This window comes from Empidonax traillii, unplaced genomic scaffold (genome assembly GCF_003031625.1).
Source record: "Empidonax traillii isolate 1590-97213 ecotype Southwest subspecies unplaced genomic scaffold, ASM303162v1 scaffold175:size1888319, whole genome shotgun sequence".
Taxonomy (NCBI): domain Eukaryota; kingdom Metazoa; phylum Chordata; class Aves; order Passeriformes; family Tyrannidae; genus Empidonax; species Empidonax traillii.
Genome location: NW_020955368.1, coordinates 1,021,270 through 1,047,922, shown reverse-complemented (window position 1 = coordinate 1,047,922; position 26,653 = coordinate 1,021,270). Strand labels below are relative to the sequence as shown.

Below are 26,653 nucleotides of genomic sequence, written 5' to 3'. Positions count from 1 at the left end.
TGTTCTGTCCCCCAGGATGGGTTTGGGGTGTTCCGTGGCCCCGCTCGCCCGTGGGGTGCGCGGTGCGGGCTCGGAGCTGCGGGAAAGCTGGGCCGGTGTTTGGATAAACAGGAAGTTTAAAAGCGGCGTTTTATTGCTGTAAAAAGTGCTCAGGGCCTGGCTGGTGGGGTGGTTTTGGCAGAGCTGCGGACGGGTTGTGTATCGGAGGTAAGGCTTTGCGCCCTAAATATCAATTTCTCTTCTTTCATCTTCTTTTTTTATTTTTTTCTCTCTTTCAATTTTTTTTTTTTAAACATGCATTTATGCCTCTGTTTTTTAAAGTAACATGAATAGTATTCACGGGGTGTTGTTTCAGATACACCTCCAGAACTGCTTGGCATAAATTCTCATGTTAATCTGAAGGTGATTTTATTTTTTCCCCTGCCCCCAGACATAAGGAGACAGAATGTCGATTCTGTTTATAAACATTATTATTTTGTAAGCAAATGATACCAAAAGGAGCCTACAAAGCAGAGAATGAGCCTGTTTACCATCTAGCTATGAGTCAATCTGCTATGCTGCTTTGTTTTCCTCTCAAAATTTAAATACGAAAGTCAGGATTTCAGTCACAGTACGAAGCTGGACAAAATAATGGTAGAAAACGCTGTCATCAGTGTGGGTTTTCAAAATTTCACCTGTTGTAACTTAAAAATTGAACAACTTAACATTGCTTTATATTTTAATAAGTTGTTCTTATCAGGAAGAATGTTTGCTTTTAGGCCACGATGGAGCAGCTAAAGATAATCATCCCTTTGGCCTCATTGTTAATAATGAGGCCTAATAAAGTGAAGTGAATGTGTACTTTCTTTCCCAGTGAATTAAAATTAACTGTCATATTTGAGATGTGCGTACGTGTTTCGAGTGCATTGCACTGATTCCTCCTCCAGGGTCTTAAAAGATGTAAATATTCTTATTTAGTATTCGAGCCCCTTGGCAAGTAGCCTGGTACCCTTATTAAAATATTTTAAATCTCATTATTATATCTCACTAGGAAGGGAGCAAGAAAATACAAAGAAAAATAAAATATATTTAACTAATTTCAAATTGAGATCGCATTGAGTAACACTTTAAAAATCTGTTTGTTTTATAAACAAAGAGGGTTTAAAAGCTGAGTATAAATTAGACTGCCAGTAGAAAGATAATTGTCCAGTTCATCTCTTTGTTCTGTGCTCTTATCTGTTTTATCTATTTTTAGCTGTGCGTTGGTGAGGCAGGCATGTAAAATTAGCAGCCCAAACTGCTAACTTTAGTGTATTTTATAACATTGCTCTTTATTGACCCCCAAAGGCAGCAAGATTTCAATACTGGAATTCCGTAGTGTTTGACAGATACTGTCTTCTTGGGTTTATTATTATGTCAGCCATCCCCAGAGTAAGGTAGTGACAAAATATTTTGCCCACTTGCAGTTCACTGGCATATTTCGAACCAAAATGAAACAAACAGCCCTCTGCCCCCAGCCTGAACGAGAAATGGTTGTTTCTGAGGTGGCTGCAATTCATAACCAGACGGGAGAAACGGGAGAGTTAAGCTTGCTCCTCATTTTTGTCATTTTGTTAATGTAAAATAATACTTGGGATGTGAATGGAGTTTGTGTGTGTTTGGTGGCACAGAGGGTGTAAACTGGTGCAGAGTCAGTGGTGTGTTCTCTGTCCTTCTGTAAACACCTCCTCCTTCCCCCCCCCACCCCCCCAAAATAACAGATCCAATATTTCTCCATCAGGCAATGTGTTATTTCAGTACTGAACTGGCAGGTGAAACAGTACTAACCCTGAGAATTGCTGTAGTCATGCTCAGTAGAAGAGTTTAGTCAATGAAACTGCTATTTTGAAATGAAACTACTCCAGTCACCTTTGTGAATTTTTCGGTTCAGTGTTGTCGTTCGCAGTTAAGGAGCAGCTGGAGTGAGTGGTGTTCGAGCACACAGAACACTGCATGTAGGAAGCTCATCATCGTAAATATTGTATATGCTGTGATACTTTATTATCATGTGGAGTTCTGATAGCACGATAAAACAAATTACAAGTGCCCTTAGGTTTGTCAGTTTGGTTACCTCTTGACTTGTCCTTCTGAATCATAAAGATAAATAGCATCTGCCCTTTGTTAAAAATGGGCGATCCTTCAATTTATTAATCTCCCTGTTTCTGAGAGCTATTGTTTTATTTACAATGTAAACAGAGCGGTCACACCGCTCAGCCAAAAGTGTGATCCGAGAGATTAGGATTGGGCTGGATAATGTGGAGTGTTATCATACAGATACAGTGGTGCACTTGCCAATGTTTTGAAACATAAAGTCAGTCCCTCCTTATCAAATAAGAACATCAGCCACAGGTTGATGACTAGGCTGGGCCATCTCTTTTGGGGAGAAAACTGACAGTATCCTAAAGTACCTGTTTACATGAATGCCGTTAAGTATGGGTGGGGAAAAAAAGAAAGGAAGTTAGAAAAGCTTATTTTCCCAGAAAATAGTTTGAACAGCAATAAGTGTGCAGAAAGGCACAGATTTTAATGTCCTTTAAGCAAAGATGCTGAGGAGCAACGTGATCCCTAATTTGCTTATGTGAAGTACAGCACTCAAAGTCGTGCAGATATTTTGGGCTGCAATTGCTCGTTACCTTTTTGTCTTGCCTTACCCACCACGCGTTTGTAATAACTGTGCTTCTTGGAGCTTATCTGGAGAGCTTGGCTGCCCCTGTGTGAGAGACCCGCCTTTAAGAGTAGTAGTCAGGTTTTCGCCTCCCAAGCCAGCTGGGAACATTGATGAGGTGATACTCCAGCATGTGTCAAGCTTTTCAAATCCCACAGCAGTTGGCAGTGCAGCAACGTAGCAGCCTCCTCTGAGGCTCCCTAACCTCCTGGCCCCATAATTATTTATTTAGTGTGAGAGTAGAGATGGAGTTACGCTTTTAATATGTGTCCTAAAATTTAAGGTGAGGATAAAAGTTGTAGTACAGAGCCCTTTAGCCTTAGTGCCTCACCCGCACGTGCTTTCTCACTCCCAGACAGCAAAGCAACGGATTTACAGTTTGGGAAGGCAGAAGTTCCCAGCTGTAGTTTCGGGTCTCTTTCTCCCCTGCTGCCTTGAGAGCAAAGATGATGATTCATTTTAATCTGCGAATTGATCAGGAAAACATGCATTGCGGATAAATCTAAAATTAACATTTCCTGCTGAAATGTAACCCTTTGCTCCCCCACCAGTATTCCTCTGGGAGAACTGGAGCAGTGCGGCGGCGCTTCCAGTTGTGGTGGGCGGTTTAAGATCTCCGAGCTGTGATTATGGCAGGATCTTTTCCAGTGCACGGTGGTCCTCAGCCCCATCTCTCCAAATGATTAATGTGATCAGAAGTGTTTTGGGAATCTGGCAGCATCGGCACTGGCTGGGTGAGAGTGGTGTGCAGCCTCGTGCGACGGTGTTGAGTGAAGGAGAAATGGAGTATGTCCTGAATTGTTTATGATGCAAAAACGGGTGCTGAGAGTCCCTAAATTAGACTTTTTTTGGCGCTTTGATGTTCGGCTTTGGTTTGATGGTTGAAGAAAGTAAAAACTTCCAAATTGTTTTTAAACCCGACCAGAAACCAGTCCGGTTCCTCGAGGAATACGAGACAGTCCCTGGGCTCCTGTAATTTGTGCCGCCTGGTAGCTGCTATCTGCGGCGCCTTGGGATGGGAGGATCTGGAGCTTGGCATTCCTGAGCCCCACCCATGGGCTCTGGCTACTGGAGCACCCACCTGGTTGCTGCTCCAGGGACAGCTCCCCAAACCCAGGTCCTTACCCCATGGGTGCTCCAGCACTTACGAATTAATAATCAAAAAAAAAAACAAACCAAACTTCACAGGGTAAAATTAAACCCCAAATAAAAAGAAATCGCTCAAAAGAAACCTCTAATGGAAAAAAACATCTATGCATTAGATGAATAGGTTAATTGTTTTTTGATGTGCAAAACATAACATGTTTATGTTTGCTATAGCAGAGCAAGAATTTAATTTTTGAGGAAGATGATTATAAATTAACTTGTCTCTCTTATGAAATATTTTTGTCATTTCATCTCAAACATATCATGTTTCCTGTATTATTATTCCATTTACTAATTATCCAGTTTGTGTCTAATCAACATAATTGAAAATTGACATTGTTTGATTTTTTTCTTTGAACTGAGCCCTGCTAATGCAATAGCATGTTTCGTGCTGGTATTTATTTTGGACGACTGGTGCTCATCCCTGCATTTTTATCTTTTTTTTTTTACTTGCCTATTTCAAGGGGCTTTTGGAGGAACTTCCTTACAGTGTAACCTGCCAGGGTAGTCAGCCAGAAGGGATTCTCTGCAGAAAGCAGAAAAGGCTGGCCCTGGGGGCTGGGGACAATTGTTGAGATAATTGTGAAGTTGTGGTACTAATAGAAAGCTTTTATTTCAGTTGCACATGAAGCCTTTGTTGTTTCAGTGTTAAAGCACGAGGTAATGTGATTACATAATTTTGCTTTACGTGAGGTATTTTAAGGCATATTTTAACAGTTCTGTTTACAGGTCAGTGGATGTCCCTTCTCTGTGCCCAAACCACTTTCAGCGAGTTGTGTCACCACCGGCAGAGTTACATAAGTCTGCAGGGAGGGTTGTTCATGCTGTCTGACTCTGTGTGTGCCAGGGCTCACCACGTTACCCCTCCTCTCCTTTTAGTCTGTTTAGGGGAGCTCTGATGCCAACTCACAAAAAAAAAAAAAGAGAGAGAAGCAGAAAAGCATTTCTTACTCGACTTGAATCACAGTTCCAGATTGCTGTGTGCAGTCCAAATTCCGTATTGTTGGATGTGCACTAATGGCCTTCTGGAACAGCCCCAGTATTTTTTGGTAAATTCCATCTTCTGCTGTTGGACATGGACACGCCCTGTGATAAGGGGGGTGGGGTGATGGAGGCCTTAATAACAGTGAATTCTGACACCACCATGGGGAACATGACAAGAAGCAACTTTTGCTGCCTTTTGAAGCAGGCGTGGCTTTTGCACCTTCTGTGCCTGGCTCGCTCGTGACCTTCTGCAGCGAGAAATGTCAGTAGTTGGGGAAACCACCGCAGGCAGCCCCATGTTATACCTGTTTACCTAAATAGGTCTGGTCTTGTGCAAGATGGATGTAAACCCTCACCCTTGTTGGACAGTCAGAGCAGGGTCTAACCACAGCAGATAGTGGCTTAGGTAAGCTGAGCTCTAGGGGCAGCAGCAGAGTGGTCCTGCTTTCAGTTTTGCTCATGTCAGAGCCTCCAAAAGCCGGGCTCACTGCTGTTGCTGCTGCCATGTGGCAGATTGTCCCTCTCTCCCACTCTCTAAACACAATCAATAGGAATTAGCCCATGGCTGCTATCTGATGACAGCAGGAATGGCAGATCGGACTCTCCAAGGCTGTCCCTGCTGCATTCCCATTGGGCTGTAATCCTCTCCCATGGCAGGAGCATCCACCCTGTGCCATAAAGCCCCTTGTGCCTGACCAAGCAGAGGAATGGCCAGTCAGAGCTCAGGGAGAAGACAGGAGAGAAGCAGCACTGCAGGGTATTTTCATCATCGTCTACTACACATACATTTTTTTCACTCTGCAGTATGTCATCGTAGCTCCTGGGTGAGTCAGAAGTTGGGAGAATGAGCCAGAAAGGAGCTGTGCTAGGATGTGTGCTCTCCAGTCGGATTGGGCTGATGTGCAGGAGGGTTTGCAGGAAGGGAGAGCTGCCCCAGGCAGCTGTTAGTCAGACCTGCAGTCGGCAAGAGGCGCTGCTGGGGGCTGACAGACAGTAATGACTGTGCCATTGGTGCAGATCCCTGTATCTTTTATTTATAACTGCGAAATTTCCATCAGCTTCCATGGGATTTTTACCTGAGTATGGATTTTCAGAATTAACCTTCTATTTTAAGCCAAACGGCCCAAAATTGATGTTGCTTTTTGCATATTTACAGCGTGGCACTCTCAGTCCCATAAAGAAAATATATGGCTTAGCAGAAGCAGTGGTGTGGAGCACTTCATCAAAATTCCCAGATGAGTCAAATTTCATTAGATGGTTGCAGCCAGTTTGTCTCTTGCTGAGTGCGTAGCTTCAGCCTTTGCAGAGTCATGCAGGACAAAAGTGTTTAGCAGAGATAACCACAAGCCAGTCTCCAAACTCTTAAACTGATACTTAAATATTTTTTCCACTTTAATGTGTTGTACCAGATATGTTAAACTGTTTATTTTCAACCGGGTAATGAGCGTTTTCACATTTGTGGTCTACCAACCATCTTAATGCGTGTCTGGTGCTTCACTGAACAGTATTAATGTGTATCACAGCCTTTCCCACGTCGTTGATTTTTCCCGTTCATATAATCAACATTACTGAGAAGTGATCTCCAGTAATTCAGTGTTGTACGTGTATATTCTGAGGCTGACTGGAACTGGCCAGCTAATTCTGTCTTAACACACTGTTTTTTGACTAAGAAAGGTCATTAGGATACCGATCAAAGCCGCTGCAGTGTTTTAGGTTTTATTTTGCATCCTCACCGAATTCTCTCCAGCATGCTAAAAGTGTGCCTGTGCTGGTTGCGCTCCTTTCCTGGCCTCACCTGTGCCAGGGTTACTGTCTTTCCTTCCTGCACCAGCAGAAAGTCTTGTTCATTTTTGGTTGGTTTGTGTTAGGCTTCAGGACCTTTTAAGATTAAAAAAAAACGCAGTGTCAATTTTCAGTACCTCTATAAACCACTTCCTTGCATCTGAAACACTACCTTCCCCCTCAGTCAAGATTTGTAGTTAATGCTGCGGTTGCTTTATTCCATGAATTCTGTCAAATTTTCATTCTTTTTTTTGTTTTTTTTCGGCTCCTGTGAGACTCTCAAAGCCAGTTTGAACTGTGTTGAATTTGCAGATAGCTCTCAGTGTGGAATCTTTTCTTGCTGCCCTGAAACTGATGTGGCTTCCTACATCTGCCATGCTCAAGCTTGGTGGTCAGCAGCTCAGCCGCCACAGCGCTGCTCCTTTGTGAACTTCAAACTCAGCACCACCAGGCAGCAGATTTTTTTTTAAATTATTTTTTTTATTATTATTATTTTTACGAGCCAAAGCAGCATCTAAAATGACCTTTTATCTGTGTAGAGCTGGATGTATTTTAGCCACGCCAGTCTAGATAAAAAGAATGTCTTGCATTTTTTAAAAGCTTGTGGGAGGAGGCCCACAATAGAGGCTCCATTGTGCTGTTAGTACTGAGCGTACAGGAAATCACAAATTAGCTATGACGAGAGTATTGCAGGGGAGTTTTAAGTTTACTTAATTCCCGTAGCATTGTATGGGTTTGAAAGGGTTTCACAATACGTTGCCTTTCGCATCTGGTTGCGTGTGTTGTTTGTATATTTGGCAGAATTCTGTTCAAGGCTTTCCCTCACCACGTCTTTGTTTGAAAGGTTTCATATTTTGAATCCTTGAATGCAGATGACTTTCCCTTTTTACTTACTGCAGATACAGAGGCGTACAAACACGCTTGGTATTTATCTCGTGACCACCCTACAGCCCTCTAAAATTTAAATCTAGCATTTAAATCCAGCATTAAATCTAGCGTATTCAGCAGTGAGAACCATCTCCTCAGAGCAAGAAGTAGAAAAGGTTTTCAAAGATGAATTTTGGAGAACAGTAAAGCTGCAGGCACAACTTTTCCTTTGCTAGCAGATTTTGATCCTGCAGGATGCTGAGTTACTCAGCTTCCGGTTGATATCGTTGGGAGTTGGAGTGGGCTCAGAAATCCATAGAATTCTGGCTGCATCCTACATACTAAGCCCAAGTTATTACAGGATAACCCTTCTTGTTAAAATTTTGTCCAAAGATTGGTTTGGCTCAGTGCTTGCAGTTGAGGAACAAGTTCTGCCACTCGGTTGAAAGACCCAGGATTATGAGGACTCTCCAAAATCATAAGTCTTATTTTCTTAATCTTGTGAATAAAGGAAGTACAAAACAGTGTATTATTGCATGGAGCTGGTAATTTAGAACTTGAAGTACTGAGAATATTGCAGTTTTGCATTGATTTTCATAACTTCTCTGGAATCTTCCCTCTGGACTGCTTTTTAAGCCTGTGAAATTCTGGTAGTGATTTTTCTGAGCTTTGTGGCTTTGTTTTCAAAAAATACATTTAAAAAGTCTGTTAACAAATACATAAATAGAAACTATTTTCTTGCACCCACGGTCAAAGAGAAAAAAAAAAAAAAGACCTCCAAGAAATTGAAAATGAAGTTTGGGGTTTTTAACTGTTGTGGGGATACTATCTTATAGAAATGATGAATATTTCGAAGTATGTTTTACAGAGTTCTAGTAGCTATTGAAATGCCCTAAAGATTTATTGACAGGAGGGCAATTTGTGTGTGTGTATGTGTGTGTGTGTGTGTGTGTGTGTGTGTGCAGGAAAAAAGGATCTCAAAAGTCATCTAGTTCTCAGATTTTCAAAGAGAATTAGTAAAAATTAATTTTCATTTTGGAAGACTAATTCTAAAAAGAAGATTAAACGGTGGTTGTTTTTATAAGTGGTAAATAACCTCGCCTGTTACATCTTAGATGTCTTTGATCACAGAAGTGCATAGTGAAAGAAGCAGACCATGAATAGGCCATATGATACCTGGGAAACTGCTTGCATTTAATTAAGTACAATTTTAAATCAAGTTAGTTAAGGTAGTGCAAGCCTGTTTGAACTCTTGTTTAAGAGTACACTAGGTGTATTTCACATTTGCATTAAGATATTTAGGAATCAACAAAACCAAATCAAAATGTGGTATTTTTGCAATGACTTTAGGTTGGGCATGTGTGTGCTAGTTTTGAAGTACACTTTGACATAAATGCAATTTCTTTGGGATTTGTACCTCTCTGTAATAGGAATGTCTCCAAAGGACCTATATTAGGAAATTTATGTCCTATATGAAAACTGAATCATCTTCTTAAAGTATTTTTGTTGGTTTGTTTATTTTCTTGGGTTATAGAAGTTTGTTATTACTTAAGATCTTGGGTGAGCACTGAAGTCAAGTGAAGTGCAGGGATCTGACTTTCAGGGCAAATTTGGTCCAGTTTTTTCAGGAGAATTGGAAGATAGAGGGGAGCAGAGATGGCAGTGCTGGAAGATGTCCCAGGTGGCTGTGGAATGGCCCAGATGGTCATGGTGGTCCTCTGACACTTGCAAGAAGCCTCAGAAGTGACCAGGGATAATTCACCCAGTTTTTCTGTGCCCAGTCCCACCCTGCACTCGGTGCATGCAGTGATGATGAGCTTACCTGGGAGAACTCTCTGGGATCTGTGGGAAATGGCACCAAATTAGGATTCTCTAGTTAATGGTGCTCCGAGTAGGTGCTTGGTAGATCTTGTTTGTGCTTTGTTTTATCACAGAGAAACAGTCTGTGAGGCAGCAAACTTTCAGTTGTGAGCTGAATTAAGGTAAATGCACTTATTAAGAAGACAACCTGTGGCTTGACTGAGCGCAGCACCGTGCAGAACGTTCTGCTGTGATGGAAGGGCTTGCTTTTTCCAAATTAAAAATGTAATTTCCACCATTAAAGCTCTTCCTCTTTAAACAGTAAAAAAAAAAAAAAAAAAAAAAAAAAAAAAAAAAAAACAACCAAAAAAAAACCCAACAAACCCTCCTGTATGCTTGAATCGGGAAGTTGTATTTCACCAATTAGCCTGACAGGACGTGCACACAAACGAGCCGGCAAAGTGCTGGTAAGTGAGGAGGCTGCAGCTTCCAGTGCTGTGCCCTGAAAGATGGGGATGGTGTGTTGGGCACTGAGCACTCTTGCTCCTGCTGGGATACAGAGACGTGATTGCAAGATATTTTTACTTAACGGTTGAACTTTGGAAGAGAAGAAGTAAGGGATGATTTCTTTCAGTTTGAGTTTGCACATTTGTGCGACTTATTAAAAACTTCAAGACGACTGTTAAGTAAAGACAGCTACTTGAAGTGCCAGATGGAAAAGAGCAAGAAAAATGCCGTCTGTTTAAAACAGAAAGGGGATTTTTGCTCATTTTGTACGGGGGTCTTCTCAAGTCCACACAGTTGCTGTGCTTGGCTCTCTCCAGTGCTGGTCAGTAGTGGCTGAACATGAGCCAGTGTGTGCCCAGGTGGCCAAGAAGGACAATGGCATCCTGGCCTGTATCAGGACTAGTGTCACCAGTCGGACAGGACAGTGATTGTCCCCCTGTGCTGGACATTAATGAGGCTGCACCTCTAATCCTGTGTTCAGTTTTGGGCCCCTCACAGCAAGAAGGACTGAGGTGCTGGGGCGTGTCCAGTTGTTCAGCCTGGAGAAAAGGAGGCCCAGGGGAGACCTTATTTGTCTATACAACTCCTTGATGGGAGGTTGTAGCCAAGTGTGGATCAGTCTCTTCTCCTACATAACAAGAGACAGGACAAGAGGAAATGGCCTCAAGTTGCACCAGTGAGGTTTAGATTGGATATTAGGAAAAATTTCTTCACAGAAGGGGTTTTCAGGAATTGGAATGGGCTGCCCAGGGCAGTGGTTGAGTTACTGTCCTGGAAGATATTAAAAGACATATAGATGTAGCTCCTGGGGACACGGTTTAGTGGTGACCTTGGCAGTGCTGGTCTTTTCCAACCTAAAAAATTCTGTTACTCTGTGTTGTGCTTTCAATTGTAGGGCCCATGCAGATATTATTAGATGCATAGCAAGATGCATTTCTCTCTTTTCAGTTGTATGACAGAATTCAGGCTTCAGATCACATCTTTGTCACGTGGTGCCAGCTCAGCATCACAGCATTGGGCTGCATTCCTGAAACTGGGATGGCACTTTTTCTTAGTTCCTACTCATATTGTCCAGCAAGTGCTCTTACCAGCACTGCAAACATTTCTGCTATTTCAGAAATGTGCCTGCTTTCTGCAGAGCTGCCGTGGATTGTAAAATATGGTACTGGCTGTTTCGGTTGGATGTGAGACTCCTTGGTTCATTCTTTTGCAGAGTAGTCCATCATCTTGTTATGACCATTTTATATGGGTTTAGTTCAGGGCCTATGTTAGTTTATGCATAACTTGGAATAATTGGAAAATGTGAAAAATGTGGAGTATTTTTCAGCTGGCTAAAATTTTAAGAGGGCGTTTTTTCCTGCCGGCATCTGGAAGTTAGCCAGGTGAAAGTTAGCATTCCCACAATACCTTTTCTGTGGGATAATGGGCAAGTTCAGGGCAGCATTCTTTCTTCCATTTATATAAACAGACTGTGCTGGCCAAGGCTAAGAAGTGTTGCCGAACATGAAATTGTTGCTGTTTGCCCTCCCAATTGTTGCTCTGTTGAGAATGATTTATTTTTTTCTTTATTTCATTATTGTTCTCCTCTTGATATTTAAATAACTTGGAGTCTTCTGCTCACCATTTAGGATCTTGCCCAGGGCAGTGCTATGTGAAAAATCCATGTGCTCTCTGGATGATTTCATACGTGCCAGTGAAACGATGTCACCAGTAGAAAATTGACTTTCAGACGGTTCCAAAAAATAGAAAGGTGTTTGTAGAACAGAAGCGACTCTCTGACAATAGATGAAAAGAGGTAAAGGTCTGAGAAGCTGAACTGACCTTTCATCTTACTCAGCCTTGCCCACCCCTGGTCCTTCCAAAACATAGCAGGAATTAATTGTCAGGGAAGCGTGGAGCTGGGAGTGCAGGTGCTGTCAGACAGCTTTCAGTTGCTGCTGCTGTTCTGAGTAGGGGTGATTTTTATAATATTTAAGATAGATAGGGATTTATCAAAATGCCTTTTTCCCTGTTGGAATTCATATGTTTGTACTTTAGGAGTTGCTGAAGAGGTTACATACCACGAAGGTTATTGTGAAGTGCTTGACTTTACATACAGAGTTTTATTAGTTAGGAATAGTCTTAAGTGTGTCTTCAGTGTATGTGTGCATTTTTTGTATTAGGTTTTTTTTTTAGGATCCCAAACAGGAATTTGGTGTGTATTGCCTAAAAGTAATAGTTTATGCATGAAGAAATATGCGGAAATCATGGCATCTCCACACAGGTGAATAACCATTCTTTTGGCTTCTGCAAGAGCTGCAGAAATGCTGGGTCAGTTGGCAGTGTCCAGCCTTAGGGAAAGGTTGAGGAAAGGTAGTCAGAGGCATAGAGAATTTCAGAGATGCTAAATGTTTACTGTGCAGTTGTCTTGGGCTGTGATATAAACATTGCTCCTGTTGAAGAAATAGAATCATCAAGGTGACTTAAGAACTTTTCAGCTTAGGTCTTTTCTTCTAGAATATGTTTACTTTTTGCCTTTAAATGGCAAAGCTTTCCCTGGAAAACGCATGGTTTTTTTTGTTATCAATGCCTGTTTAAAAGGTCAGCAAGGAACTTAAATCTAAAAATTCAATTCTTAGTAACTTCTGAATAGACAGAGGAAGAAAGTCTGGTGAAACCCTTAATCTTTCGTGCTGTCTAGATAAGCTGGAACATGGCTGCATAACTGTTTTCTTTAATCCACTCATGCCACTGAGGTTCCTACAAAGGCTGAGGGCAGTAAATGAAACTAAAAATCATTTTATGTAAACTTTGTGTTTTTCCATGCAGTGCATAGACCTATTGTCATGCAATCTGTGTTCACATTCAGTAGGGTGGGTACAAGCTCTTGTAATTTTCTGTTCTCATGAGGAATGTGACAAAACAGTAAAATTCAAATGCACTGAAATTAATTGTGCATTTCCCATTAATGGTGGGATTTCCAACTTCCAGTTCTGTGACCATAATTCTTCATCAGTTTCAAACCTCTAACGACTTTTAATATGTTTTTAAGAACTAAATTGGAAGAAAAGCACTCTTGCTTCCTTGATAAAGACATATTAATAAACATAAATTTATTGTCCTCTCTTCAGTTTGTATTAGTTTGGAACACAGGGTTTATGGGCCTTTTAGTTGGGGGTTATTTATTTCTTGAGGTTTTAAGGAACATATACTCAAACTGCTGGTTTTATTGCATGTCAGTATCTTGGAACCAGCGATATTTAGATCTGTAGCATTCTCATCTGTTCAGTATTTCCAAACTTTGTTGCTTAAGTCTGATTTTTCCACATACAATTGCATACATGTATAGATTGTGTATCCCATGAGTTTATCTGTGAACTTCTAACTTATTTTTTTGCTGCAGTAAAAAACCAGTTGTCAGTGGTAGCATGGTTTTATCAATTGTGAAGTCAAATTCACACATACACATAGAAAATATTAATTAGAACAGATTATCAAATATATATAAATATCAATTAGGTTTCATCTGTGCACATTGTTGTGTGAACCGCTTGTGTGCAGATCCATAGCTGATCATTCCTAATTGGCTTGATTTTGCAAGGAACACTCAGGCAGTGACAGCCTCACTCTGCAGCCAGCTCTGCTGACCGACTGCAGAACCCCAGAACAACTCTGTGAAGGAGGAGCAAAACAAGACCTTCTTAAAGACAAAGATTCCTGATGAAAGGTGTGCACAATGTGCACTTGGCGCTTTCATGTTGACCAACTGTGAAACCTCCGTGAGAATTGTACAAGTGTTCCCTCCTCCTTAATAGAGGTGTTCTGTATCCTGACAGCTTTTAGAAGTATTGTAATGATGAAGTGTCATTAGCTGTACACCATTCACGCCTTAAATTGCATCCCTTGTTGTGTTCTTTGCTGTTCTTGTAAAATAGTTGGGTATGGTCAGGATCTTGATTTCCAGCACTTCTACTTGCTTTTTATTTTCTTGTTTTGTAGGTTATTCATTTTTTGTTGAATTATATGTCTTTCTGTGATCAGTTGGCATGGAAACATGGCTCCCTTATAGGCCAGTTGCTTTTAGCATTAATTTGCAGGTACTTGTTTTTGAATGTGAAAATAGAAGCCATTTATGTTCTTCATCACTCCCCATCATTAATACTTGCATGCTTTCTGATGCAATGTAAATTATCTTTCCTTCTGTCTTAGAGAGGAAAATGTACTCCTTCTTTTAACAGAGGAAAAAAAGTAACTCCTCCATCATGTGGACTGTATTATGAAGACAGTACTTCATAGAAAAATTGTTTTTATACGTATAACTTCACAAAATCAGTGAAACAAAAGATTAACACAAAATCTTCATTTAAGCCCGGAAGTATGTGATACTTCTCAACAACACAAAATCACAACGCTCAATTTTTTTTTTGGTAATGTATTTAGTGACATTACCCCTCCCTTCTTTTTTTTTTTTTTTTTTAGTTGGAAGAATGGCCTGTTTACTTTTCAGGGTTTGCTGCATTTCCCTTGGAAGAGGTTGGAGATCTGCTTTGATCAGTACTGCCGAAAATAGGGGAATACTTTCATAGGTGTTTTGGGATTTTAGTTAGAGGAGTTTGAAGTTTCTGAAATACCTCAATACTGTCAGAAATCAACTTCTGGACTGCGCTTACAGTTACTGCAGCAGCATTCTTGGGGATGTTGATGGTCTGTGGCAGCGACTGCTGCTTGGAGAAGAACTAGAAGTGCTATCACACATCCTCATGAGTAGTTAGACCATTAGTATTTGTTCACATTTTTAGAGATTTGAAACTGTATCTGAATAAATACCATTTTAAGTAGAGATAATTGTCTAATTTAAGACCTACTATAAGCAGACTGCCTTCAGTGTAGTTGCTTTCGAGTTCTTTAGGATGAGGTTCAGTCTCATTCCTAACAGCTATAGACCATTGTCCAAAGAGCTTTATACAGACTGGATATGCAGAATAAAAATAAGATTTGAGATCATTTACTTTGGCTCATACTTCTCCATCCCACTCCAGGCTTCAGACACTTTGTTTCACTAATCACTTGATAGAGAGTGTGCAGAACAGACAAATTCAATTGGTACTGCTGGTAACTCCATTTTACATATTTAATAAACAATCAGTTCATCTGGCCTCTTTGGGTGTAGTGCTGCACTGCTTTTTCTTTATTTCTTAAGTTAAAGTACACACTGTTCAAATTAAAAAGCATAAGTCTATGCAGGATTTGGCAAATTTCAGTAAAAGAACTACAGATCTGCAGATTAGAAATACTTTGTTCATGCCACTAGTCCTGTGTTACGAATTTCACGGTATTACTCAGCAACCATATGGCTCACTCCCTCTGGACAGTTTAAAAAAAATTAACTATAAAATGAAACAAACAAATTCCTATAGGTGTAACCCCCACATTTTCACATTTACTATTTAAAAACATTGGCAGAGAAGAAATATCTTGTTTTGTGCCAAACTCCTCTACTGCAACTCTTCAGAGCTTTCTTGTAGTTACTTGCAAGTGGTTTTCTCAGAGGTTGAGAAATAGAGTTTAATGCACCAGACAAGGGCTTTTTAGGGCAGTTTCCAGATCAGATTTTCACTCACCATGATGCAGCTGTGAAAAGTTGGGCCTTGCCGCTTCCTGTGTGACAGTATCTCATCATGCAGAATAAAACCATTTCTCCCGTCTACCCCCACCCTCGTTCTCTCGTAAACAAATGGGTCTGTTGACAGAGAAGAGTGAAAAATAAACGGGTCCCACCCTTTCATCTTCTTGGTGTATTTGCAGAGTAACTGGAGAGAAGATGCACTAAACTACTTTTTCCCTTTCCTGCAGTGCCTAATGGCATTCCTGGTCCTGGAAGGGCAGCAAGTGACAACCACGTTGAGGATAAAACTCCCACTATTAATTGACTTAATCCCCATGCTGAATTTTCACTTTTCTGGCTTAGATTGATCTCTTCTTTTTTTATGTTCTCTCTGGAGTGAAATATTCAGTAACAAGCACAGTCTCTTTCTACATATTTTTAATTCTTTAACTAGATTGTTGTGTGTGGTTGGTGTCCTTCTTGAATTAATTTTTCCACAGATTGGGTAGACTACTCACTAAATAAAAGTCTTCCCAATCAAAAACTCTCCCATACTCTGCTGTGGGTCCTTGTCAGACCTCCCAGAGAATTGTGTTATCCTTTAAATATTTTTGGCATCACAGTTTAATTGTCTTTACGTGAAGTATTGAACATGCTTTATTGAATATATAGTTCTGATTAAGTTGAGTGATTTATCTAAGCCCCCAAGGGCCACATTTCACAATGCATTGTGTGATGTAGACTTTATAAGGAAATAATGCTAATTAATTATTTTTCAGAAAAAATAAGAAAGCACAGGTGGAGTTTCCTTTTAAAGCACTTAGCTCATTGACCAACACCTGCTTATTCACTGTTTATGTTTACTTTATTTTAACCTGGTTTACAGTGCAGACCTAATAAATGACCCTCATCTGGGCTACTTGGGGATGTACAATTTTCACCACAGAGAGTTATTTTTCAGATCTCGTTTGTTCTTTTCAGCACTTGTTTTTCCTCTTCCTTTTGTAATTGGGATTGGTAGTCCTGACTGAGGAGGGGCAGAAAGAATGAAAAGATTGATCTGAAGACAATATTTTAAGAGCTCCAGTTTCCTCTGAAATAACAGTTGTGCTGTCAAAGAACCTAATAAGCAAAAAGAGAGTGGCAGTAACCAAAGTTAGGGAGCAGAAATATAACTTAGTTTTCTACTTTTACAGTGATACACCTGCACTGGTTTGGTTTGCCTTCCATTCAGAAAAAAGAGGAAAATAATGTGCTATGGAGACCTGTTACTCTTGTCATATCTCAATTGCAAGTACAAGGGATGAGCTTCATGTTCTCCCATGATGTTCTGGAAAATAGTCATAATGGTTTCTGGGAGTGATCTGATAGCTGTTATTTTGCACTGGCAAGCACTCAGCTGCCGTTCTCTCCCAGTTCTTCAGAAATCACAGGCAGTAGGAATCAGTTAGACTCGTTTTCCAATTTCTTTCTCTATGCCATGTCCATTTTCTGAACAACTGAGTGAGTTTCAAGATACGTTTTGAGCTTGCTTTGCATGAGCTCGGTTATTGTTTGATTATCTTAGAATGATAAAATTCCAAGTAATTTGAGTGTTTCCTGTCTGCTTTCAGAAACACAGTGCTCCTGCAGCCTTTCAGCATGCTGCTGTTTATCCTGCTACTGGCATCCCTCCTGTTTGCAGTTTCACAAAATGTAGGGAAATCATGGAGCGAGGTTTCTTTCTTTTGGAATTTTTTACGAACTGAGTAAAATCAAGCATCTAATCGAGTCGTAATTGCTTCTCAGACTGTTTTCAGTCTATATTTTGTTTCAGAAGGGGTCCCTTTTTTGTAACTGTCCGTTTTTCACAAACTGTGGCGCTGCACGAGTCGAAGGCTGTCACTGGAAGAGAGGGAGATGGCATTTGTGTGACGCACAGACATGCCGTGGGCAGATTTTGTAAGTGCCTCTGCCTGCAGATTGGAGGACATGGGAGCTGGAGCGAGTTGATGTTTCTAAGCTAAAACATGCACAGAAAAGGCTGGAACAAAACTACAGACTGACATCCTAATTTAATTTACGGGGAAATGGAGTAGTGAATTCATTTTCCAAAAAAACAGCGCTTGATCCCACCAAGAATACACAGTTGGAGAGATAACCTGGCAAGAAATCTGTGTGAAGAGTGAAGGGTACCCTGGTCCCCTTTTGCCTTAAGATTCTCTAACTCTTAATAGTGGATTCAATGATTCCTTTCATAATACTTCCCTGCAATGGATGTTTTTAGCACCGATAAATGTTTCATGCAGTTTACAGGGATAGAACATGATTTGTGCCCTGAAAAATTTATAATTATCTGCAAAGCATTTTAATGTGTGTGAGTAGATCCTTTTCAAGTTGAAAATGCTTAAACTGCAGAGACTAGAAGAAATGATAAAGCCTAGTGAAAAAATGCAAATATGGGTCATTTTTAAACACTTCTGACTTTTCAGTAGTTCAGTGGCAAGCATCTCAAAATGTTCAAAAACCTTCCCTAAACCCCTTTAGCATGTGGTATGTGTGGGAAGAAATATTTTGCTTCTCTCATCAAGTCATGGGAATAACTCCCAATTTTAACTCTGTTTTTCAGTACAGCTCAAACTGTGATGCTGGGACCAGAGCCTTTGTAATTGAAACTCAAATCTCTACTTGAAGAAAAGCTCGGTAGAACAGCTCTCTTACATCATACACTTTGGTTATATTATGATTAAATGTAACATGATAATATAAATCCAGCTTTTGCCTTAAACTGCCTGTTTTACTTGGCACTCGGGCTGTTGTTACTGGCCCATTCTCAGTGAGCTTGTCATTTTTATACATCCTGTTTGCTTACCTTCAAAATGAATATCTTTTCAGAAAAAGCTGTTTATTTAAGCTTGATTCGGCTGCAGAGGACCCTGGATGGGAGGTGCAGGACTTTGATTTCATTATGCTTCAGATTTTCTCATTTTGCAACAGCACTGTTCTCTAGTTTGTAATCTTCATCATCCATTTTCTTAATATTGACAGAGAACAGCAGAGGTCAGTGGCTGTGGGAGGAACCAGAAAGGGAGAGAGAAAAAAGAGCTTTAAGGAGCCCTTTGCGGAGGTTCAGTGCTTGTCAGAGTTGCTTTGGTTTTCAGAAGAACATAATGAAGTGTAACTTGAGGCATTTTATTATCCTTGTTTACCAGAAACCTTAATGCTGTGTTGAATTGACTTGTTTTAATTATGCTGATCTTAGAAGCCTGGATTATGTATATGTATTTATATATATTTGTTTTTTAAAAATTTTTTTAGCTGTTTGTCATAAAGGAACTTTCCAGCTCTCCTCCCTTCTTCCCATCCCTAAACAAGAGTCACGTTTTTTTTGTTGTTGCTGTTTCACTGTAAGGATTGCTGACACATAACAGCATCATGATGTTCAGCTGAGAGGATAGTGAATCACATTTGCTGCTTTCCCAAAATACCAAAAAAAAAAAAAAAAGGGAGTTTCAGGAGTTAGAAAGAAATCGGAGATGTCAGTGTTCAATATGTACAATATTTCCGTGCTGTTATTTTTAGTGTCATTCGAACGTGTTCTACTGACCTCAAAAAAAAATTAAATCTTGTGAAACTAATTTGATTATCCAAGGCCCCACATTTGCTTGTCTTCAGACTCTCTGATAAGGAAAATAAGGAGTGTCCCAGGTAATAGTTTAACGTTCTTGGGTCAAAGTACAGGTGTGCTGTTAGAGAAATTGCTTTCGGTGTTTGGGATCAGAATAAAGGAAGCCTTTGATGTTGGCTCTGCTCAGGTTATTGGGTTTCTTTGTTGAAGACAGCATCCTGTACAGCATCTAAAATATGAGAAAAGAAGCACAGAGAGAATGTAGCCATTAGTGCAGGCTACATTCAGGAATTTTATGTTGTAATAAATACTTGTCAGAGTCTTTAAAACATAATGTGAAATTAATACTCTGAAAGTGGTTGCACTGACAATGCCTAAAAAGCGGTATTTTATCCCAAAGTATATTTGCAGCTCAGGCAGTGGTTTAAAACAAAGCAAACAAAAAACCCCAAACCTACTGGAATAAAATAACTGGCTGTAAGAGTAATGTTTTTGAAGGAACAAATTACTGTTTTCTTCTTTTTTCCTACGTAGTTCAAATACATAATATTTTACAGGCAGATCAAGAGTCATTCCTTAGGGGAGTTTCATTTTAAATTAACGTTATGTGGCTGTTCAGCTTTTATCCAAATCACAGCCAAGATGGCAGTTCTGATAACTTGATTTAAAACGAGAAAGCAATGCTTGCAAAGCTTTGTACTGAGTACATGGCTCAAGGAGCAAGGGGACAGGCCACTGATGTGCTTCCCTTCATGTGCAGCACAGCCCTGTTTTGCCAACCTGTTCTGGGCTCATGCTATTTATTCTAAATGTTGTCCTGAAAATCTCCAGTCCCGCTTCTTCCGTGGAAAGTGTTTTAGTAAGTCTTGGCATGATCTGTATTGTTACTGGAATGGCTCGGGGAGTTAATCATTCTGCTCCTAGTGCAATTGTTGAAGCAGATTGTTTTTCCAGTTACTGCCAGCAGGAATTTTTTCTGCCTCCCCCCCCCCCTTTTTTTTTTTTTAAGTCACACCCACCGACCTATAAAATTTATGATCTGAAATATAAGCTCAGTTGTATTTTAAACTTGAGCTTGGGAGTGTGTCAGGGTGGGTTACCCACCAGTTGTTATAATCAGCCTGCTCTGTGGTTGTCCTGGGAGAGGATGAAAGTGGAGGTATATTCTGATACACACCCAGCATATGGTGAGCTGTGGGAACATTTGTGATGCAGACTCGATTCATGCCTTCAGTTCTTTATTTTGGAGAAGCTGCCCCGTCAATAACTGGGAAATTGATGTCCACAGTCACGGCAAACGTGGTTGCTCAGGGTCATAATTCTCAAGTTGGTTGATTCTTAATTTGTAGGGACTGTCCCCAGCTTCCCTGCAGTGATTCCTGTAAGTTACCAAATAGTTTGTGGCTTTTGCCACAGCATGTGTGGGCAGGGGCATTCCACAGTCACCGTGAAACTCATGGAATAAGTAACAGAAGTTGGCAGCCTTAGCCAGACTTCCTCTGAAGCTGGGATTGATGGGAGTGGACTCAGCTAGGGCAGCTCCACCACTGCTTATTTATTTATCTATCTATCTCCCCCCCCCCCCTTCCTTATTAATTAATAAAGCTAAAAATATTTGAAACGATGAAATATTCACTGTGGAAGGCACTAAGATGCTGCATATCCAGGGAAAGCTCAGTCCTTAAAAATGTTTTGCTTTTCTCTGGAGTTTACTTTCATGTGTGTGTTGCTTGAAGGCAGCACTCCTGCAACATTGTGTTTTGTGTGTGTTTTATTGCAGATACTTAGTCTTTCTGGCTTTGGTACTTGATACAGTTACTGAATCTTGTAATTTGTTTTGCTTTGTAAATGGTGGTAGAAAATTAAAACATTTTGTCATAGCTTTTGATGCTGTTACTGCTTGTTTATTTGACATTAAATAGGTGTGATTCATATTGTTTTCAGTCTTATTTTGAAAAGTATTAGTTAAGATTAGGCATATCATTACAGCATACTCCAAATATGTAATTTGAGTAATTTTTTGACAGATGTAAAATACTTCCAGTTTTCTTGTGGAAGTTAGAAGTACATGTGTAGTAATGGAAAATGTTGCCAGATGATTTTGTTTCCCCTTATCGGACCTTTATTTCTGATCACAGGCTTTCAAATGTGTCTTGTGGGACCTTTTGTTTTATTGTACCCTGACAGGCACTTAGGATTTTGTGTGGACACTGACAGGTGCTAGACAAATAATAGCAAAATTACTAGATATTTAAAAAAGACTGGTTAGGGAACACCGTTTAAAACAGAAATCTGTATCCTCGCAGTTGTCAGAATAATGTCCAAGAATGGCAATTTTGCCTGCTATGTGAGTGTGGAAAAATAATGAGGAACCGTGATTTGGGTTCCAGTAACAGCAGGGAAATGTGGAATTTTTCTAAATAGAAATGATTGGGTTATTCTGTTTTGATTGTACCAAAAGGGAAAATCAAGGTAAGAGCATTGCCACCCAACACTGTGTTGAGGCCTTTGTGTTTTCTGCCGGAGTGATGGCTCGTTTCTCACAGGTGGTGAAATAATGATGGGATGTGTGCAGAAATCCAAGTACCATGGAAGTGTGTGGGCCAGGGTGGTAATTACAGAGTGGTGATGGTTTTACATTTGTGTGAGGGCACGAGCTGTGAGTGTCCTGCGGAGCGCTGGGTGCGTTTCAACCTGCACAGTTACCAGGAGGATACAGCCGGGTGTGACTGCTCTGCACATCAGTGGGTCAACACAGCACAGGAAACCACTTGTATTTTTCTTGGTCTCTTGCAAATTAAAAAGAAAAGAAGGAAGATGACTTGTTTTTACTGAGTTTGGGTAAATAAAAAGCATAGGCGCCAACAGCGTTCATGTGCTCTGCTCTTCCAGTAACATTTCAGTGTGCTCAGCCTTAACCTCTGAGCCCTGGGGACTTCCACAGGGACTGAACACATGCTTCAAGTCAAGTTTATGACTCAGTTTTCTCTTGCATTTATACTGTGAAGTCCAGATTTTGTTCCTTTGAAAATCAGTTTGGGATTGTTCCTATACATTTTAATAAGCCTTGCAGCAGGTTCCTAAAAATCTTAGGAAATGTAGTTAGAAGCATTAAATGACATGAGGAAAAAAAGGAAATTAAATTAAATTTAATCTGCTAAGTAATTCAGTCTTCCGAGGGTGGCTGTCACTTTTTTTTTTGTCCATGGCCCGTGTTGGTGTTCTTTATTTAAGATTATTCTCCCCTGTGCTCCCTTCCAGTCCCACATCCCAAATCACGGGAGATTACATCCCACTTGTCCTGAAGGTAGCAGCAAAAAGTGTTGGCTCAGATTCTGGTGGAATCAGGAGATTTTTGTGTTGCATATTCAGCATCTAAATGTGCTGAATATCAAAATACTGAAGTCTGGTAAGCTCTCTTGTTTTCCTTGCATCCATTTTACTGATCCTTCTACCTGTGTTGTGTTTTAAAATCTATTTCTAGTTGTTTGCTCTCTGAGTTTTGCTCTACCTTGATCTCAATGTCACTTGAGTTCACGGGGCACAGGAAAAGGAGACTCTCAAAACAAAGTCCAAAGTGTTAAAAATGCACGATAGGTCAGGAACCTTAAAATATGTTTTTGAAGTATGATGTTTCTAGGAATTTTAATAGTGCATATTGGCAGACCTAATTCATAACAGCTTCTGTGTTTGTGTTATGAGGAGGATATTTTTTGTTTGTTTTGACAACTCGTTCTTTACTTGCATTAATATTAGCATTTAGTTTTGAAAAACATGCAAATTTTTTTGAGGGTTTATGGTAAATAAATGACAGCTCTCACTGAATTTACACCTAGGTAAGAATATAAAGTAAAGGTAAATGCCACAGGGGATTAGTCTCATGTTACATATGCAAGACTGTAAATTAGTTGAACATCCAACCTGTCATTTTTGGCTCCTGTTTTTGTAAATATTGATTAGATTTTTCGGTAGTTTGCATTTTGTTAAAAACGCAAATCACTTTGATGTTTTACAGTGTATAAAGAAAGTTTTGTAACACAAATTCTTTAGAAAGGACATTGTCAAGGGATTTTTTTCCCTGCTTATTTAATCTTTACACTTGTAAGAATCCCCAGAGACATGACAACTGTCCTTTGCCAGGCTGCTCTCCTCCATTTCATGTGCCTGTTGGTTTGTCATTATAGGGTTACTGATAAGTGTTGTGCTTTTTTGGCATTGATGTATTTTTCAGAAAAAAGAATTGAAGCATTTGTTTTGAAAAAAGAAAAACACATTTAAAGAATTACATGGACTTTGCAAACAGATTTAAGAAAATGAAAGGTAGGTCAAATTTTGGGCCTACAAACCTGACAATGTCCTTTAGTTAATTTAACATGTATGCCTTATATGAGACATTCCCGATCCTAATGATGTTCCATTAATCAGCAGCAGAAAAATGTGAAAATGACATTGTTAATCATCATTAATCCTAATAGCTTTGCTTGTTGCATTTTGGTTTGTTTTCTGATGTCAGCAAGCGGTGGCAGCCCCTGCTATTTGTGCAGTGATCACTTCAGTTACTGTCAGATCGTCACATGAAAGATTGTTTTGCAAAAGGTTTAAAATACATTTTAACAGCCTAGAGTATGTCAGGGAGAGCTTTCTTACCCTCCAGTCGTGAGCATACCTGATGGCATTGACTTCAGCTCTTCCCCCTTGGAGTGTAGCACAAATAATGCACCTTTGCTTCAGGAGCAACAGGAGGTACAGGTTGGATTTGGGAGCGGTGAGGACACTACCCTGCTTAGCTAGGTCCTTTTCTTTCTACTTTAAAAACTACCTGTTTTTCTGAGGTTGGTCTGATCATTGGCACCATCTTCATGGTGCTGGAGGTATAGAGCTAGGATAACTCACGGCCTTTCCTCTCTTGTTTTGGCTGCAAACCTGGACAGTGAGTTGATTTATCCCCTTGTTTGTGGGACCTGCAGTCAGTTGAAGTGCTTGTGCGTGGGGCTGGCCTCCTCTAGGGTTCTGCAGCTGAAAACTGATTTTTTCAATTTCCAAGTTGATTTTTTTTTTTTCCATAAAAGCTGGACTAGACTGAGGTTTTGATAGGTTTTTCTTTCCAAGGGAGCTGGTCCAGATTGCAGCTGTGCAAGGGCACTCTGCTGTTAGTTATCGTATGGTGAATAATGGAGAGCTACTCTGTCTGTCTGTGCACCTCATACCTGGTATTAATTTAGAAAAATTCCAGCACTCACTGGCACAGTAGCTGTTACTGGGGCAAGAACTTCACCACCAGATTATTTCCATACTGGGGGGAGGAGTGGGCAGAAACCCCGAAGTAGTAGCTGGATTAGAACCGTCGGGAAAACTTCGGGGTTTTGCGTAAATACATTTAGATAACCTTAAGGGCCTGACTTTAGACCCAGCAAAACCAGCAAGATCAGAGTTAAGGCTTCTCACTCCATCTCTGGTACTCACTGGAGCACTTGGCCCTCCAGCACAGGGAGGGGGGATGTTGGAGATCACACACTATCCCTGGATCCCTGCTCGCCCAGGCGAAGCCTTGGCCGCACGAGCGGTGCCGCCTGTTCCAGGTACGTGTATGTACGATACACCTGCTGTCCTGAGCAAGGTGCCCTGTGTGCCTTAACACTCTGCTGCTTCCCCTGGTATGTTAATGGCCTGTGGCAGCACAGCAGGTGTGGTGGAAAGCCAGCAGCCAAAGGGGGAAGGGTACAGATGCAGTGAGAAGCTTTAAACTTCGAGTTTCCTGCCTTCTGTGAGCACGAGTCAGACCCTTAATGTTGTTTTAATGTATTGTTTGTGTTTAATTTTTAGTAAAAATTTGAACGCCATCCAGGCTGCAGAGGTTGCAGTGGATAAGAAGTTTAAAAGCTTTGGTTCAAGATTACAGGAGACTGCAAGAAAAATTAAAGACATGGAAATGAGGATGGAATGACAGGCTGCTATTTTGCCTCAGAATACTGAAGATTGTAAAGCATTGAGAAATCGAATTCATGACCCTGGAAATCAAGCTCAGATTAAGAAATGTCAGGTTGGTAGGGGTTCCTGAAAGTCTTGAGTTAGGATAAACTGAGATTGTTTTCCCATAATGAAAGATTATAGGATGTGGGGGTGGATGGTATAATTTTTGTTATCTGTGTAATGCGAAATGCAATGCCATATACTTAAATAAGCCAACTAAGTGAAATTATTTGTTTAAATTAGTTTCACATTTGTGGTGTTGAATGTCACTTCTGACTGCTCTACAGTTATTTCTCTCTGGCACAGAGTTGCATGATTCACTGTAAATGCAGGCATGGGAAGTACAGCTCTTAAATACATGTTACTTTCTCCTGCCTCCCCAAGGGTCTGCTGCAAAGCCAAAGGCACAGTGCAGGATGACATCTCTAGATAAGGCATGGGCAGAACATATCTAAGTGGTGGAAGAGGAAGGGTTTTGTTCAGGAGGTTCTGATTCATAGTGAAGCTGCGTCTCTCTGAATAGGAACGTTAAATAGTGGCTGCCACTGTGATGAAGTTCCTGCGAGTTTACTTAAGTGTTGAGTTATTGCCTGCGATTCAGGGACAGGATATTTAGGCAGAAGGATTGTGCAAAGGGAAGTCTGTGCTGAAGTTCAGAAAGGATTTTGGCAAGCAAAGGTTTGTGGGGTTTTCGTGATCAAGGTCACTGGATGTATTTGAATTCTGGGGACTTTTAGCGAAGTCTTTCTCTCGGGGAGGGTTTGTCCTTATAGTTGTATTTTGACTTCTGTTTCTGTGCTTTGTGGCTCAGTCTGGTATTCCCCTTAGCACCGATGTTACACAGGTAACTTGGTTGAAATCTTCAGATACACTGGTTCGAGGGGAAAAACAGACCACACCTTTGTGTATTTTAGAGAAGTCATTATCTGAAAGGGCTGTGTTTTGTGCTGTTAGACTTCATGGTTTTCTGAGATTTTCTAGTCAGAAAAGTGTTTCTTAGAAGTGAGAGTTTTTAATCTCATATTTTTTGTTTGGACTGTGTGTGTTTTGCTGTTGACAGAGGTGCTTCAGTTGTAGGGCTATGCCATGTTTTTGTAGCTCTGTGCCATCTTTTTCCTCATTCATCTGCAATGACTTGAATATCAAAAGTTCTGTTTTTGTTTTGTTTGTTTGTTTGTTTTCTAATTTTAGTTAGCATTCAGACTTGTCATTGAAGTTCTGGCTTTGCTGTACTGGCAAGACAATGACCATAACATTTCAGCTCTAAAGTGAGCACAGTTACTTTAAACAAAATGAATAGGACTTGCAATGTCATTTTTACATTTGTTTCCACACTTAATTGCATTTTAGGTAATGCTATTACATATACTGCTTTGAAAGAAACATGAGCAAGTCTATAACATGCTTTATCTTAGGGCTTTTTTTTAAAAGTAAATTTAATGTGGGGTTTTATAATTAAGTTCCCATTAAAGGACAGTAATTGTTCTCTGGGTAACTGTGCAGCTTTGTTGTATATTCATGTTGTGTTCCTGACGTGTATCACGTTATTAATGTGTGGTTTGTGTACTAAAAATTACTGTGTAAGGGTTATGTGGCCATTTCTGGTTCAAGCAGGTATCAACAGGAAGTTAACAGGATGTGCAGTTTTCAAAAATTACATTTAAAAGGCTCCCATCTAATTTTGGATGTTACTGAAAGAATATCTGTACCAGAAGCGTTTCTA

General features: G+C 40.3%; 1 protein-coding gene across 7 annotated transcripts in view; it reads left to right on the top strand.

Moving 5' to 3' along the window:
• The window catches only part of CTBP1 (C-terminal binding protein 1), a 192,336-nt gene that overhangs the window by 123,664 nt on the left and 42,019 nt on the right, over positions 1–26,653 (top strand). The window contains exons 1-2 of one of the 7 annotated variants that reach the window (XM_027886005.1): positions 23,192–23,280; positions 24,784–25,000. The exons of 4 other annotated variants lie outside the window; for them this stretch is intronic. In XM_027886005.1, the coding sequence (XP_027741806.1) occupies positions 24,994–25,000 (7 nt within the window). In that variant the 5' untranslated portion in view covers positions 23,192–23,280; positions 24,784–24,993. Of the gene's footprint in view, positions 1–23,191; positions 23,281–24,783; positions 25,001–26,653 lie in introns of those variants that run through there. 2 more of the 7 variants (XM_027886006.1, XM_027886003.1) reach the window with 2 other exon arrangements.